This window comes from Erythrolamprus reginae, chromosome 1, assembly GCF_031021105.1.
Source record: "Erythrolamprus reginae isolate rEryReg1 chromosome 1, rEryReg1.hap1, whole genome shotgun sequence".
Classification (NCBI taxonomy): domain Eukaryota; kingdom Metazoa; phylum Chordata; class Lepidosauria; order Squamata; family Dipsadidae; genus Erythrolamprus; species Erythrolamprus reginae.
This window is the reverse complement of record NC_091950.1, coordinates 23,768,571-23,787,009: the sequence shown is the minus strand read 5'-3', so window position 1 is coordinate 23,787,009 and position 18,439 is coordinate 23,768,571. Positions and strand designations below refer to the sequence as shown.

Below are 18,439 nucleotides of genomic sequence, written 5' to 3'. Positions count from 1 at the left end.
TGGGAAAAGAGAAAGGGAAAGAGGAAAGAAAAAGAGAAAATATGAATAGATGGATGGATGGATGGATGATAAGAAGGAAGGGAAGGAAGGAGGGAGAGAGGAAGGGAGGGAGGGAGCAAGGAAGAAAGGGAGGGAGGGTGGAAGGAAGGAAGGAAATGCTGCCAATGCAATACTCAGATTGAAGATTCCTTTTTCCCAAGTGCATTATTTTACATTCAGTTTAATGTTTCCAAATGTAAAATAATGCACTTGGGGAAAAGGAATCCTCAATCTGAGTATTGCATTGGCAGTTCTGTGTTAGCAAAAACTTCAGAAGAGAAGGATTTAGGGGTAGTGATTTCTGACAGTCTCAAAATGGGTGAGCAGTGTGGTTGGGCAGTAGGAAAAGCAAGTAGGATGCTTGGCTGCATAGCTAGAGGTATAGCAAGCAGGAAGAGGGAGATTGTGATCCCCTTATATAGAGCGCTGGTGAGACCACATTTGGAATACAGTGGTCCCCCCGATCATTGCGAGGGTTCCATTCCAGGACCCCTCGCAATGATCGGTTTTTTCGCAAAGTAGCACTGCGGAAGTAAAAACACCATCCGCAGCGCTAGCGAGGAGCGCTAGCGAGGAGCCGAAGATTGGGGTTCCTGGGAAGGGGACTCAGCTGGGAAGTGGCGCTGGGGTTTCCCCACCGCCCACACAAACTCCTCGCTGCCGCTCGCCCGCCCTTCGCCCGCCCATGCCGCTCGCTCGCGCCGCTTCCCAGCTGAGTCCTGAAGCCAATTCGCTTCAGGACTCAGCTGGGAAGCGGCGCGAGCGAACGGCGTGGGCGGGCAAAGGGCGGGCGAGCCGCGGGCGCGCAGGCAGGCAGGCGGCAGACAAGCCGTTCGCTCGCGCCGCTCGCTCGCGCCGCTTCCCAGCTGAGTCCTGAAGCCAATTCGCTTCAGGACTCAGCTGGGAAGCGGCGCGAGCGAACGGCGTGGGCGGGCGAAGGGGTGGGCGAGCGGCAGCGAGGAGTTTGCGTGGGCGGTGGGAAAACTCCTCGCTGATGCCCGCCGCTCGCCCTCCCGCCAGCAAGAGGGGGAAGACCCAGGGAAGCCGCCCAGCAGCTGATCTGCCCGGCGCCATCTACGCATGCGTGGCCATAGAAAAAAGGGTGCGCATGCGCAGATGGTGTTTTGACTTCCGGGTTGAAAAATCGCCATATAGCCGTTCGCAATGATCGGGATCACGATACCCGGGGGATCACTGTACTGTGTTCAGTTCTGGAGACCTCACCTACAAAAAGATATTGACAAAATTGAACGGATCCAAAGACGGGCTACACGAATGGTGGAAGGTCTTAAGCATAAAACGTATCAGGAAAGACTTAATGAACTCAATCTGTATAGTCTGGAGGACAGAAGGAAAAGGGGGGACATGATCGAAACATTTAAATATGTTAAAGGGTTAAATAAGGTTCAGGAGGGAAAGTGTTTTTAATAGGAAAGTGAACACAAGAACAAGGGGACACAATCTGAAGTTAGTTGGGGGAAAGATCAAAAGCAACATGAGAAAATATTATTTCACTGAAAGAGTAGTAGATCCTTGGAACAAACTTCCAGCAGACGTGGTTGGTAAATCCACAGTAACTGGATTTAAACATGCCTGGGATAAACATATATCCATCGTAAGATAAAATACAGGAAACAGTATAAGGGCAGACTAGATGGATCATGAGGTCTTTTTCTGCCGTCAGTCTTCTATGTTTCTGTCCACACCCATCCTGGCCCCCTGAAGTCTCTGTGGCGGCCCTGGCCCTCTGGAATCAATTCGCCCCGGAGATCAGGACTGCCCACACTCTCCTTGCCTTTCGTAAACTTTTCAAAACCCACCTATGTCGCCAGGCATGGGGAAATTAGCACACCCCTTAGCTATTGAGGTTTATGCATGGTTTGTTTGGCTTGTATGATTGCTTATTTATAAGGGTTTTTAAACTGTTTTTAAATATTGGATTTGTATTTGTTGTATTGTTTTCTTGTTGTGAGCCGCTCCGAGTCCTCGGAGAGGGGCGGCATACAAATCTAATTATTATTATAATAATAATAATAATAATAATAATAATAATAATAATAATGTTATCAGATGGAACAGAAGCCGGGAGTGAAGTTGACAGTGATTTGGGAGAGCCTCAGGGAGCTGATGTTACAATGGAAAGTTGGTCCTTGTCAGATAGTGATCAAGAAGTATTAGAAAACGAGTGGTTAGACCTGAGATATAGAAGAAAAATAAGAAGAAGAGAAGAAATTCAAGATAAGAGGCATTAATCCACATTTAGTGACTCTGTTTATTTGTAGATGTAATTTCCGGATTCAGCCAGAAACGTAGGCAAAGAATGGTGTAGATTTTAGTGGCGTTCTTGAAAGAAAACAGAAAAGATTTGTGAGAGGCTGTTCAAAATGAGTCAGAAGCAGCTTTGATGAATCGTATGCTATTGCCCGGTAAGCTTCTGCTTAAAGTAGTGATTTACAGTCTGTTATCTCCAAGCTATTCAGAAGGAATGTTAATAACGCCATAAAACTATTAGCTTCCAGCTGAGAGAGAGAATTCCCCAGCCGTGCTGTTTGCATTTTACCTGACTATATTTCCATGTATATAATCTGCCGTGAAGAAAAATAAAAGAGATTGCTTGTTTTGAAGAGTGGGTCTTTTGGAGAATTTGTGGGAAATGAAGCTGTGCCTAGAAGACAACCCCCCCCCCCCCCCATTTCTTATGACAGCCGAAGTGCATTTGAAGATAGGAAGAGAAACGCAGCGACACAGCCGGATTCACGTGGCAAAAAAATGTTATAAAATGGGGTAAAACTCACTTAACAACTGTCTTGCTTAGCAACAGAACTGTTGGGCTCAATAGTGGTCAAAAGTCAAGGACTATCAGTATTTTAAATCACGTTAAATAAGCTACTTCTTTCGGTCAGCATGGCATTTCTTTCTTGATGAGAATTTCCTGCAGAGCAATTGTGCTGGAGACATAATAACTCTCAGAGTAAAAAGTACTAAAACAACAGAGTTATGAGTAATTTTCTTTAGTGGCAGCTGAAACCTTTGGGAGTTGGGATTCAATACGTGCGATCATTATTAATTTTTTTTGTCTAGGGTTATGTGTGGTGATGCAGGCTTTGACTTGTCAGGACTCCTCAATTTTTTGCAAGCTCCAAGCATCCCACGCTGAGGAACCAATAAAGAGTCAGATTTCATATGCCGATGCACACACTGCCTCCAGGTATCTCCACAACCTTGCGTGTAAAACAGTAAAACGATTGGGATCTGAAACTAAACCACACATAGCAAGACACTGTTTGCGGTTGAATGGGCTGAAACCTTAATGCAATGTCTCTCCACTTTAAGACTGTACACAGTCTTCAATTCCCAGAAATGTCCAGCCAGCACAGAAGAATTCTGGGAGTTGAAGTCCATCTATTTTAAAGTTGCAAAGACAGAGAAACACTGTTCTAAGGGCTTAAACCAGGTTAAAAAAAACCCATGGTGGTGGCTAGATAATATCAAAGCTGACATCGGACAGAGCATAGAAAAACTCAAAGAAATAGCAGCGCATAGAATCACCAAGAATCGGACCTGACTGGAAAACACAATAATTAATAATTATAAAATAAAGATTGAGGATGATCATATAACTGTAATAAGTGAAGGGGTAGCACAACACAAAAAACTGCCAAGTAAGGCTTAGCTAATGCCTGGATCGGATAACGGATATCTATAAGCATGATAGATAGGTAGGTAGGTAGGTAGGTAGGTAGGTAGGTAGGTAGATAGATAGATAGATAGATAGATAGATAGATAGATAGATAGATAGATAGATACGGTAGATAGATAGATAGATAGCGATGGACGGACGTACAGAGAGAGAGAGAGAGAGAGAGAGAGAGAGAGAGAGAGAGAGAGAGAGAGATGGACGGACAGATGGACAGACATAGATAGATAGATAGATAGATAGATAGATAGATAGATAGGTAGGTAGGTAGATAGATAGCGATGGACGGACGTACAGAGAGAGAGAGAGAGAGAGAGAGAGAGATGGACGGACAGATGGACAGACATAGATAGATAGATAGATAGATAGATAGATAGATAGATAGATAGATAGACAGACAGACAGACAGACAGACAGAGATGGAGGGACGGACGGACGGACAGAGAGAGAGAGAGAGAGAGAGAGAGAGAGAGAGATCTACAGCAGCACGAAGCTTACAACCTCAGCCTGATGATGGTGAATGTGATTTCACCGAAACGTCACATAGACACTCAAAATATTACACGGGGCAAAACCTGAACTCAGAACAATCTACATAGATAGATAGATAGATAGATAGATAGATAGATAGATAGATAGATAGATAGATAGATAGATAGATAGATAGATAGATAATCAATCAATCAATCAATCAATCAATCAATATCAGGAAATCCCAGGTCTCAGACTGGGAAATTTTAAAAAAGATAAAATATCCAGAAGACACCAATTGCTCCTTTCTGCCCGTTTTGTTTCTTGTGGCTTCTATTGTCTTGTTTTTATATTTTATATCATTTATAAACCAACCAAAGTCGCTAAAGGCCAGGAGGCATATACAATTTTATATCCTGGTTATAAATCCAAAAGGGCAGCAATTACACAATTTTCAAGAGAGCTGCACCACGTAGGCACCAGGGTTCCATCTCCACTAGAAGGAGCTCTATCCGACGACTCCTGAAAAGTTGTGTTTAAAAACATATACACTTAGCAAAGTAAAAGGGAGCAGCTTACTCTTGGAGTGGGCAGCATATAAATATAAATAATAAATAAATAAAATAAATACTTACAACCTGAAAATGTGGTGCCCCCCTCTTAAACCATGTTTTTTTAAAAGGAAATACAGTGATACCTTGTCTTACAAACTTAATTGGTTCCGGGATGAGGTTCTTAAGGTGAAAAGTTTGTAAGACAAAACAATGTTTCCCATAGGAATCAATGGAAAAGCGATTAATGCGTGCAAGCCCAAAATTCACCTCTTTTGCCAGCCGAAGCACCCGTTTTTGCACTGCTGGGATTCCCCTGAGGCTCCCCTCCATGGGAAACCCCACCTCCAGACTTCCGTGTTTTTGCGATGCTGCAGGGGAATCCCAGCAGGGGAATCCCAGCATCGCAAAAAGGAGCACTTCGCTTGCAACGGAAGTCTGGAGGTGGGGTTTCCCAGCGAAGGGAGCCTCAGTGAAATCGCAGCATCGCAAAAACACCGAAGTCCTCAAAATCCCACCTCCGGACCTCTGTGTTTCTGCGATGCTGCGATTTCACTGAGGCTCCCCTCACTGGGAAACCCCACCTACGGACTTCCATTGCCAGTGAAGAGCCTATTTTTGTGCTGCTGGGATTCCCCTGCAGCATCGCAAAAATACAGAAGTCCGGAGGTGGGGTTTCCCATGGAGGGGAGCCTCAGGGCAATCCTAGCAGCGCAAAAACGGGTGCTTCGCTGGCAACGAAGTCCGGAGGCGGGGCATCCCAGCGGCAGCGGTGGGTTTGTAAGGTGAAAATAGTTTGTAAGAAGAGGCAAAAAAATCTTAAACCCCGGGTTTGTATCTCGAAAAGTTTGTATGACGAGGCGTTTGTAAGATGAGGTATAACTGTATTGTAATTATGACACCACCTATAAACAGTGATGGTGAACCTTTTTCCTCAAGTGCCGAAAGAGTGTGCACGCACACTATCGAGTATGCACATATGCCCACATCCATAATTCAATGTCTGTGATGGGTGAAAATGTCCTCCCATGTCCTTCCAAGAGCCCTATGGAGTCCGGAAACAGCCTGTTTCCCAACTTCTGATACAAACATAGAAGACTGACGGCAGAAAAAGACCTCATGGTCCATCTAGTCTGCCCTTATACTATTTTTGTATTTTATCTTAGGATGGATATATGTTTAAATTCAGTTATTGTGGATTTACCAACCACGTCTGCTGGAAGTTTGTTCCAAGGATCTACTACTCTTTCAGTAAAATAATATTTTCTCATGTTGCTTTTGATCTTTCCCCCAACTAACTTCAGATTGTGTCCCCTTGTTCTTGTGTTCACTTTCCTATTAAAAACACTTCCCTCCTGGACCTTATTTAACCCTTTGACATATTTAAATGTTTCGATCATGTCCCCCCTTTTCCTTCTGTCCTCCAGACTATACAGATTGAGTTCATGAAGTCTTTCCTGATACGTTTTATGCTTAAGACCTTCCACCATTCTTGTAGCCCGTCTTTGGACCCGTTCAATTTTGTCAATATCTTTTTGATGGGCCTGATAGGCCCTTTTTCACCCTTCCCAGGCTCCAGAGTCTTCCCTGGAGTCCAGGGAGGCAAAAACGCCCTCCCCCATCCCCCCGTAGGCCCCCTGGAAGCTGAAAATGTCCTCCCAGAGCCTCCATGTCAACTGTAAATCAGCTGGCCGGTACACTCGTGCACATTGGATCTGAGTTAGGACAATGGCTTGCGTGCCAGCAGATATGGCTCTGTATATCATCTGTGGCATCCGTGCCATAGGTTTGCCATCCCTGACCTATAATAAGCAGGGCCTTCTTATGAGATGAAACAACCCCGGGATTTTTCCTTCACTATTTTATTCCTGTATGCCCCCCCCCAAACCCTCGTAAGAATGGGATGAACTTGCCAGGATGAATGGATTCATCTACAAGGGTTCATCTAGAAGTAGAAACAGGGTTTTCTTTAGTTGGGGGAGTTTAAAATAGCGGGCATTCCTTCGAAGTCTATAGAAAAAGGGTGTTAATGGTGTAAGTGTTTCCTGCCTAGGAAGGGGGGTGGACTAGAACAGCGTTTCCCAACCGGACAAGGTCAGGTGTGCCGCGAAGCTCCTAGGGAAGCTCCAGCTGGGCGGGGCACTGCCGGTGCCTCCGACCTGGAGCTCCCACTCACAGCTGCTCCCCGGCTACTGCCCGATGCCGCTGTTTCTGGCGCTCTCCTGCTGGGCTCCAAAGAAGGAAGGCGGGGGACAGTCTTCGCACCTCCTTTCCCCCGCCTTCCTTCTTTGGAGCCCAGCAGGAGAGCACCAGAAACAGCGGCATCGGGCAGTAGCTGGGGGACAGTTGCGAGTGGGAGCTCCAGGTCGGAGGCACCGGCACCCGCAGCGCCCCGCCCAGCTGGAGCTTCCCTGGCATCGGCGGCAACCAGTGTCCTTTGGGGCCCGGCGGCAGGGCACTGGCGGTGGGAGCGGGAGGGTGCCGGCTGCAGCGGCCTCAGGCAGTCGTGGGGAGATGGCAGCGGCGAGAGGGAGCTCCAGAGTGAGAGAGAAAGAGAGAGAGACATAGCAAGAGAGGCAAAGAGAGAGAAAGAGATAGCAAGAGAGACAGCGAGAGAGAGAAAGATAGCAAGAGAGACAGAAAGAAAGAGAGAGAGAAAGAAAGAGAGAATTAGCAAGAGAGACAGAGAGAGAGAGAGAAAGAGAGACATAGCAAGAGAGACAGAGAAAGAAAGAAAGAAAGAAAGAAAGAGAGACATAGCAAGAGAGGCAGAGAGAGAAAGAAAGAAAGAAAGAGATAGCAAGAGAGACAGAGAGAGAAAGAGATAGCAAGAGAGACAGAGGGAGAGAGAGAAAGAGAGACATAGCAAGAGAGGCAGAGAGAGAAAGAAAGAAAGAAAGAGATAGCAAGAGAGACAGAGAGAGAAAGAGATAGCAAGAGAGACAGAGGGAGAGAGAGAAAGAGAGACATAGCAAGAGAGACAGAGAGAGACAGAAAGAGAGACATAGCAAGAGAGGCAGAGAGAGAGATAGCAAGAGAGACAGAGAGAGAGAGACAGAGATAGCAAGAGACAGAGAAAGAGAGATAGCAAAAGAGACACAGAGAGAGAGAGAGCAAGAGGAAGGAGGGAGAGAAAGACATAGAGGGAGGGAAGGAGGGAGAGAGAAAGAGAGCAAAAAGAGGAAGAAAGAAAGAGGGATGGAGAGAGAGAAAAAAGGGAAGGAAGGGAGAGAAAGAGGGAGGGAGAAATAGAGTGAAAGGGAGGAAGAGAGAGATTTTTTTTTGTTCAAACTTTTTTTTAGGGCCCCCCCAATGTTCCCCAGGATTTTGAAAATATGAATAATGTGCCGCGGCTCAAAAAAGGTTGGGAAACACTGGACTAGAAGACCTCCAAGGTCCCTGTTGTTATTTGATTGACTGAGATACTACCTAGAGCCAGTCATGAATGAGGAATGATTGTGAGAATACATGTGTCTTAGTGGGGTATAATAATAATAATAATAATAATAATAATAATAATAATAATAATAATAATAACAACAACAACAACAACAGTCTGCGGAGAGGGGCGGCATACAAATTTGATTAATAAATAAATAAACAACAACAACAACAACAGAGCTGGAAGGGACCTTGGAGGTCTTCTAGTCGAACCCCCTACACTACTTCAGACAAATGGTTATCCAACATTTGTTTAAAAACTTCCAGTGCTGGGGCATTCACCAGTTAGGTCCCACAGAGTGGATCTTCTCCGGGTCCCGTCAACTAAACAATGTCGCTTGGCGGGACCCAGGAGAAGAGCCTTCTCTGTTGCGGCCCCGGCCCTCTGGAACCAACTCCCCCCAGGGATTAGAATTGCCCCCACCCTCCTTGCCTTTCGTAAGCTACTTAAAACCCACCTCTGCAGTCAGGCATGGGGGAATTGAGATCCTCTTTCCCCCTAGGCCTTTACAATTCTATGCATGGTATGTATGTATTATGTTTGGTTTTTATATTAATGGGTTTTTAATCGTTTTTAGTATTGGATTACTATTGTACACTGTTTTATTGTTGCTGTTAGCCGCCCCGAGTCTCCGGAGAGGGGTGGCATACAAATCCAATAAATAAATAAATAAATAAACTTCTGGAGGCAAGCTGTTTTCTAATTAATGTTTTTATACTGTTCTAGAAACATAGAAGACTGACGGCAGAAAAAGACATCATGGTCCGTCTAGTCTGCCCTTATACTATTTCCTGTATTTTATCTTAGGATGGATATATGTTTATCCCGGGCATGTTTAAATTCAGTTACTGTGGATTTGCCAACCACGTCTGCTGGAAGTTTGTTCCAAGCATCTACTACTCTTTCAGTAAAATAATATTTTCTCACGTTACAGTACTTCTAATCTTTCCCCCAACTAACCTCAGATTGTGCCCCCTTGTTCTTATGTTCACTTTCCTATTAAAAAACACTTCCCTCCTGAACTTTACTTAACTCTTTAAAATATTTAAAGTCTCCGGAGAGGGGCAGCATACAAATCTAATAAATAATAATAATAATAATAATAATAATAATAATAATAATAATAATAATAATTATTATTATTATTATTATTATTATTATTATTATTATTATTATTATTATTATTATTATTAAAGTTTCAATCATGTCCTCTCTTTCCCTTCTGTCCTCCAGACTTTACAGATTGAGTTCGTTAAATTCTAATTATTGTTTTAACATACATATATAGATACATACTGTGCTGTATATACTGTACATACAAACATACATCAATTTGAAAGGGGCGCAAGGATCCTATTTAAGATTGAAACCACAGGGGAGCCAAATAAACCACGTTAGCTTGCAGGAAATTAAAACTTGGCTGAATGTCTCAGGGTTGGATTGGCTTCAAATTGGGGAAGGGGAGGAGGGTCGATCCTCAGCCAGGGCCCCCAGGCGGACTCCGGGGAAGACTGGAAACGGGACGGAGCGAGCGAGCGACCGCAGGATCGCTTTTTAGGACGTGGTAGGTACCTGATTTCGGGTAAGGTCAGGCTGTTGCTGCGCAGGGCGATCCCCAGCTTCGCCATCCTGGGTGTATGGCCACTGTCGCGCGTTCACCGGGAGACGAGCAGGTCGGATAGGCAGCCTCCGGATTCGCGCCGGATCGTCCGATCTTCTCTTCCTCCTCCCCTTTGCCAGCCTTCCGCGACTGATGCGGTTCCCGCCGTGGGAAAAAGAAAAAAAAAAACACCTCCTCGAACTCCGCCAAAGTTTCAAGAGAGGATCTTGCGCCCCCTCGTAGCTGGCGGGAGGAGGAGGAGGACTGATGACCGGATCCCTTCACTCGGCCGAAAAATCGAGATCAGCCTTCGGGAGAGCGAGTCGGGATCTCTCAAACTCAACCGGAGTGACTCCGGATTGGCCGAACGGAAACGGCTATTTGCTTAAAGGGCAATGGCGCCCCCTGGTGGTTTACGAGAACTTTAAGAGGAAGGCTGGTTTCCCCCTAAACGCGGATATGAGTCGGGCGTCTGATTTATTTCTTGGTTAGATTCATAGAATATGTCGTAGAAGGGATGCCCACTTTATTTTATTTTATTTTATCATTCTTTTATTTATTTGGTTGGTTGGTTGGTTGGTTGGTTGGTTGGTTGGTTGGTTGGTTGGTTGGTTGGTTGGTTGGTTGGTTGGTTGGTTGGTTGGTTGGTTGGTTGGTTGGTAGTTAGTCCAATACACATTGTAGGTTATAGAGAATATACACGTAGTAAAATATATCAAAGAAAGAATAGAGGAGAAGATATAAGAATAAAAATAAAATAAAATAAGTCAATGAGGAAATAGAGAGAAAGATATAGGAATGGAAGAAAAGATAAATGAGATAAGGAGAGACAATTGGACAGGGGACAGGAGGCACACTAGTGCGCTTATGCACGCCCCTTGCTGCTGACCTCACAGGAACCTGGAGAGGTCAATCCTGGATAGTCTAAGGGTAAAATGTTGGGGTTTAGGGGTTGACACTACGGAGTCTGGTAATGAGTTCCACGCTTCAACAACTCGGTTGCTGAAGTCATATTTTTTACAGTCAAGTTTGGAGCGGTTAATATTAAGTTTGAATCTGTTGCGTGCTCTTGTGTTGTTGTGGTTGAAGCTGAAGTAGTTGCTAACAGGTTGGACGTAGCAGCATATGCAACATATGCCAAATGTAATGTAATCTTCTGCTCCTTTCATGTCCCACAATCTTGGTGTTAATCTCTGCTTATTTGGTTTTTTTACAGAAGAGGCATTTTGATCTTTTTGTGTCCTTTTTAGGTTTTTTGATTGCCTTTTTTAAAAAATATTTTTTCACCAACTGTACATGCATGCATGTAGCATAATATCAACACTTACACACTTATACATATTTCCAAAATATCACAAACAATTATGATTGCACTGTTTATACTTTTATCTCCCGTCTGTTTTCCTTCTATATTTCGTCTTACTCCCCTCTATCTCCCTCTCCCTTATTTCCTACTCATTCTTCTTATCCTTCCCTGAGTACTGTACTTCCAATCTTAATCTGTTATGTGATTGACAGGCGAGCTATCCGGAACCATAGTTCCCTCTAAGCTGAGCAGTGAGCAATTGCTCACTTAAAAATCATCATCAACTCAGAGTTTTCCAAACCTGCCCAGAAGCCGAGAGGGAAGGAGAGAGAGAGGAAGAGAGGAAGAGAGAGAAACAGAAAAAAGAGAGGAAGGAAAAGAGAAAGAAAAAGAATGGGAGTAAGGAAGAGAGAAAGAAAATCAAAATCTAGTTTGAAACTAGCTCAACTATTTAAGTGGCATTTTGATATTGATAGAGTTGCCCTATTATGAGCTCACTGTTATAGACACACAGTACAGTATTTTATTTTGAAATTCTCTGAGGCAAAACAGGGTGGGTTTTTTATTTGTTTGTTTGTTTGTTTGTTTGTTTGTTTGTTTGTTTATTTATTATTTCTGTGCCGCCCAGTCCTGAAGGGACTGCCGCTCAGACACTATACTTTTCCGCCCACCCCCCCAAAAAATTAGAGGGAACACTGTCCGCAACCCTAAATTTATTCCAACATCGGTGCTATTCTTAAACTAACATCTTCCCTTTATCTAGATAAGATCTCAGAACCATTGAACTATATCTTTCAAAGATCCTGGAGCATCGGGGAATTGCCAGAGGACTGGAAAAGAGCTGATGTAGTTCCCATCCTCAAGAAAGGGGAAGAAAAACAGATCCAAGAAACTACAGACCTATCAGCCTGACTTCAATACCAGGGAAGATTTTGGAAAAAATAATCAAGCAATTGTTAGAGTTCGAAGGGACCATGCAGGTCATCAAGTCCAACCCCCTGCCTAAGCAGGAACCCTATAGCATCCTAGCCAAATGGCAGTCCAATTTCCTCTTTAAAATGTCCAGAGTATTGGAGTTCACAACATCCGCTGGTAGGTTGTTCCACTGGTTGATCGTTCTGACCGTCAGGAAGTTCTTCCTTATTTCCAGGTTGAATCTCTCCTTGGTCAGCTTTCAGCCGTTGTTCCTCATCCAGCCCTCCGGTGCCCTGGAGAATAAAGTGATCCCCTCCTCTCTGTGGCAAACCCTCGTATACCTGTAGACTGCTCTCATGTCCGCTTTGGCCCTCCTTTTGTCTAAGCTATCCATGCCCAGTTCCCACAGTCTCTCTTCGTAAGTCTTGGTTTCTAGACCTTGATCATCTTGGTTGCTCTTTTCTGCACCTCCTCCAGAGTTTCAATGTCTTTTTTGAAGTGTGGTGACCAGAACTGAACACAGTACTCCAGGTGTGGTCTGACCAGGGCATAGTAGAGTGGTATTAAGACTTCCCTGGTCTTTGAGTGTATTCCCCTGTTGATGCAGTTTAGGATTGTATTGGCTTTTTTGGCTGCTGCTGCACATTGTTGGCTCATGTTTAGTTGATTGTCCACCAAGACTCCGAGATCTCTTTCGCCGTCGCTACGTGTTGTACCTAATGATTCTTGACAAATGTATCTTTTTCTTTGATGTACACTGAGAGCATCTGCACCAAGACCAATTCCTTGTGTATCCAATCACACTTGGCCAATAAAGAATTATAATTCTAATTCTAGACATAATAATGCCTCTTGCCTGAAATACACGTTGCAATCCAGCCTGCAGAACTGTGGTTTGGCTCATCTATTTTTAAGCATACAGCCTCAACACATCCTCTTTGCTTTAAAATCAGGGTTGACAGGCAGAGCACAGATTTAGCAACCATATAATGAAGGCGTCTCAGATGCCCTTGGCGTCGGCTTATGCTATACTTAAAGATATGCTTATGCTACACTTAAACAAGATCTAAGTATTGCCCACAAGATCATATACTGCAACGTCCTGCCTGTCGGCGACTACTTCAGCTTCAACCACAACAACACAAGAGCACACAACAGATTTAAACTTAATATTAACCACTCCAAACTTGACTGTAAAAAATATGACTTCAGTAACCGAGTTGTCGAAGCGTGGAACTCATTACCGGACTCCATAGTGTCATCCCCAAACCCCCAACCCTTTACCCTTAGATTATCTACAGTTGACCTATCCAGATTCCTAAGAGGTCAGTAAGGGGCGAGTACAAGTGCACTAGAGTGCCTTCCGTCCCCTGTCCTATTGCTCTCCTATATCTCCTATACCTTTCTTCCATTCCTATGTCTCTTCTTCTATTCTTTCATTGATATGTTCTATTACTATACCTTCTTTTCTATTATTTCTTAGATATATTTTACTATGAGTATCTCCTCTATAACCTTCATCATGTATTTTACCATGTGTATATAGATGTATACCCACTAAAACCCTCATTGTGTATTGGACAAAATAAAAAATAAATAAAAAGGGGAATAAAAAAACAAGTTCCTTCCTTCTTCTTTTTTTCATGTTGGCACAATAGCTTGGCATCAAAACTCCTTGCAGGAGACATGGCAGTTGATTGTTCCTGAATCACAATTTCCTGCTTGTTGGCAGCATTTTGTCCCTTTTCTTCTTCACAATAGCCATTAGTATTTTGGCTCCCAGCCTTTTCTGGCAGGACTTCTCTTTTGAGAACTATAGGAGAGGGTGTGGAAGAGAACAATTTGAGCGAAACGTCAAATAGGGAACAGTGACAATCACCCTCAGAGAACCAGTTTGAAGTAGTGGTGAAGGCATCAGGAAGGAAACTGTGGATTATTTGTCAGGCGTTTGGAATTGGTTGTGATGGGGGGTGGGGGAGAAAATAAAGATACGTAAAGATACTAGGAAGAGTGGAAGCAATAAGGCTTAAAATTAAGAGGCACAAGAAATAATAATTAGCTAGTAAAATTAAGTCATAGGAATATTTCAGGAATAAAAATTGAATTAATTGGTGGTTGACCTAGGAGACAAAACTAGGGGGTTAGGTGGCATTAGAGTGGTGTAATAATAATAATAATAATAATAATAATAATAATAATAATAATAATAATAATAATAGGTTCCACTGGAACTTGTGCTGGAACTACCATTTACCAGTGGCAAAGAACTGGTGGGATCATAAGCCCAAAAAAGTGGTCGAAAATGAGCAAGCAAAGCTACTGTGGGACTTCCGACTTCAGACTGACCGAATTCTGAAGCATAACACACCAGACATTGTGATCGTGGAGAAAAAGAAAGTATGGATCGTCGACATCGCAATCCCAGGGGACAGCAGAATTGAAGAGAAGCAGCTAGAGAAATTAGTGAAATACGAAGATCTAAAAATCGAGCTGCAACGACTCTGGCATAAGCCAGTGAAAGTGGTCCCAGTGGTATTTGGCAGGCTGGGCGCAGTGCCAAAGGATCTCAGCGGACATTTGAAAACCATCGGAATTGACAAAATCTCCATCTGTCAATTGCAAAAAGGCGCTTTACTGGGATCGGCAACCATAATTTGCCGCTACATCACGCAGTCCCAGGTGCTTGGGAAGCGCCCGACTGATGATGAAATACGAAATCCAGCCTAGTGATCTTGTTTTCTGTATTGTATTGACATAATAATAATAATAATAATAATAATAATAATTATTATTATTATTATTATTATTATTATTATTATAGCCACCCTGCCTGCTTGGGTGGAGGGGCAAGCGTATGGAACTGCCAGGGGGCAGCGTGGTGGGGGCTAGCGGCGCAGCGGTGGGCTGGTTGCCCTGCCGGCAGCTCTTACCTTGTTTAGTTTAGTTTAGTTTAGTTTATTTAGATTTGTATGCTGCCCCTCTCCGAAGACTCGGGGCGGCTAACAAATAAAAAACGATGTAACAAATCTAATATTAAAAAGTAATCTTAAAAAAACCCAATTTAAGAGACCAATCATACCAACAAACATACCATGTATAAATTCTATAAGCCTAGGGGGAAGGGAGAAAAAAAAATTTCAATTCCCCCATGCCTGACAACAGAAGTGGGTTTTAAGGAGCTTGTGAAAGGCAAGGAGGGTGGAGGCAACTCTGATATCTGGGGGGAGCTGGTTCCAGAGGGTCGGGGCCGCCACAGAGAAGGCTCTTCTCCTGGGTCCCGCCAAATGACATTGTTTAGTCGACAATCATTGTGTTGTATTTCATGATTCTTGACAAATGTATCTTTTTCTTTTATGTACAACAATCGCACTTGGCCAATAAAGAATTCTATAAAGAATTCTATCATGTAACCTTGGCATATGTTACAAATCTAATAAATAATAATAACAATAATTCTTATTCTTATCATTATCATTATCATCATCATTATTATTATCATCATCATCATCATCAATCATCATTACTATTAATCATAAACATAAACATAAACAAATATAAGATTTAGATTTAGATTTAGATTTAGATTTAGATTTAGATTTAGATTTAGATTTAGATTTAGATTTAGATTTAGATTTAGATTTAGATTTAGATTTAGATTTAGATTTAGATTTAGATTTAGATTTAGATTTAGATTTAGGTGCTGCCCTTCTCCGAGGACTCAGGGCAGCTTACAACATATAAAAAAGGATAGTATCCATCGAGATACGGTTAAAATTTGATTAAAAGTTACATTTTAAAAGTTACATTTAAAAGCTAAAAACCTATTTAAAAACATACATATCCGTTCAACATGAGTCCACTTCCTTCTTTGCTCTTTAAAACGGCTGCATTGGTTTTTATGCCGTTTCACTCTCTCTCCTCGTTTCCAAAATTCAGCCTGGTTTCCCTTTAAATGTTTTCATACATTTGCCTTGATCTCTGGACCCTTGGAGCTCAGGATTGGCTTCCAACTGTTATAAAACAGCATTTATAGCTCCAAAGAACCTTGATTCCTGAGACAGGGTGTTAGAGGGTGACACCTATCCCAAAGTCAACCTACAAATTGTTTGAGTGAACAGGGAGGAGAAGAATTGATTTACGAGCGCTGTTTCATTTATCTGTCCTGTTGCTATTTCATTTATTCTGGTGTCTGGCTTGTCTGGTAGCAGCTTAGACTCTTGCCCTTTTGGGCTGAAGGGTTGTGTCTGTGCATACATAGGCACACAAGAATGGTGAGCTCAGCACATTTTTTTTGTCTGATTCAGCAACTTGTTCTTACAGCAGATACCAAAGAATTTATTTGTTTGTTTGTTTGTTTGTTTATTGGATTTGTATGCCGCCCCTCTCCGTAGACTCGGGGCGGCTAACAACAGTGATAAAAAAACAGCATGTAACAATCCAATACTAAAAGAACTAAAAAAAACCTTATTATAAAACCAAACATACATACAAACATACCATGCAAAAAATTGTAGAGGCCTAGGGGGAAAGAATATCTCAGTTCCCCCATGCCTGACGGCAAAGGTGGGTTTTAAGAAGCTTACGAAAGGAGAGGAGGGTGGGGGCAATTCTAATCTCTGGGGGGAGTTGGTTCCAGAGGGCCGGGGCCGCCACAGAGAAGGCTCTTCCCCTGGGTCTGCCAAATGACATTGTTTAGTTGACGGGACCCAGAGAAGGCCCACTCTGTGGGACCTAACTGATCGCTGGGATTCGGGCAGCAGAAGGCGGTCAATAAGATTTTTTTTTTAATTTATCTATCTATCTATCTATCTATCTATTGGATTTTTATCCCACCCCCTCTCCAAGGATGCCATTCTGAACAAAATGCCATTCTGAAATCCAATAAAACTAAAACAGACAGTCTAAAAACCCCAATTTAATCTAAAACTAGTCATATTTAGTCCACCAACATACTTCCCATTCAACATACATTCATTCATAGCCAGGGACTGTAAATATTAATGTCCCTAAGCCTGTCAGCACAAGTGTATCTTCAAATTCTTGCGAAAGGCAAGGAGGGGGGGGAGTACGAATCTCTGGGAGGAACTGATTCCAGAGGTCCGGGGCCCCCACGGAGAAGGCCCTTCCCATAAGCCAGGCTATAAAAGCACTATGAAGCTGTGTAAAAGACTAAACGTTATGGCTATAGCCCCAGAGACAAGATCCTGCCTTTCTATCGAGAGATTTTTTAACTTTCCTGTTCCACTCCAGAGCAAGACTCGGTCAAGGAATTCCATCCAGATGCCATTTTCAAAGGCTGCAGATTGTAAGCAAACAAAAAGACACCATTCACCCTGAACATTTCTCTCACACCCCTTTTATTTCCTCACAGTTGTTAAATAACCACAGTCATCATGAAATAAAGAAATTTGAAAGCCATCGAGAGAATAAGGTGAACAAACAGAAGCCTCTGAGACTACAGGTAGCCTTCTACTCATGACAAAATTTTGGTTGCTAAGTGGGGCAGTTAAATGAACTTTGCCCTGTTTTAAGACTGTTTCTTTCCACTGTGAATCACTACTAATGTTAAGTTAGCAACATAGTTGTTTAAGTGAATCTGGTTTCTCCATGACTTTTGCTTGTTAGAAGGTCACCAAAGGGGACCATGTGACTCCCCAAAGACACTACAACCATCCTAAACATGAGCCGAGGTGACGCAGTGGGTACTGCAGGCCACTAAAGTTGACTTCTAGATCTGAAGGTCGGCAGTTCATATCTCATCACCGGCTCAAGGTTGACTCAGCCTCCCATCCTTCCGAGGTGGGTAAAATGAGGACCTGGATTGTGGGGGCAATATTTTGGCTCTGTTAAAAAGTGCTATTGCTGACATGTTGTAAGCCGCCCTGAGTCTAAGGAGAAGGGTGGTATTAAAAAATTGAATGAATGAAAGAATGAACAAACAAACAAACAAACACGAACCATTTGTCAGTTGTCTGAATTTTGATCATGTGATTATGGAGACGGGCGCCGGGGGGGGGGAAACACAGTAGGGTAGCGAGAATGGAGTTCCACCCCATAGTACCCAATTTGCACTGAAAGATGTTGAAAGAATATTATTATTATTATTATTATTATTATTATTATTATTATTATTATTATTTAATTAGATCTGTATGCTGCCCCTCTCTGAAGACTCGGGGCGACTCACAGAATAGATGCAAACAGAAGCATGTAGCACAAATCTAATATTTATTTATTTGTTTGTTTGTTTGTTTGTTTGTTTATTTATTTATTTATTACTTAGATTTATATGCCGCCCCTCTCCGAAGACTCCGAAGACTTTTAATAATTTAAAATACAACTAAAACCCTAATATAATCAATCACACCATACATTACATTTACTGGTCCGAGGGGCAAGGTCTGATTGCCCCAAACCT

General features: G+C 42.9%; 1 protein-coding gene across 1 annotated transcript in view; it reads right to left on the bottom strand.

Moving 5' to 3' along the window:
• Positions 1 to 9,923, bottom strand: part of LOC139164705 (GRAM domain-containing protein 2B-like) — a 60,763-nt gene extending 50,840 nt beyond the window's left edge. The window contains 1 exon segment of the mRNA XM_070747157.1: positions 9,773 to 9,923. Coding sequence (XP_070603258.1) covers positions 9,773 to 9,828 — 56 coding nt within the window. The 5' untranslated portion in view covers positions 9,829 to 9,923.
• Between the last annotated feature and the right edge of the window lie 8,516 nt (positions 9,924 to 18,439).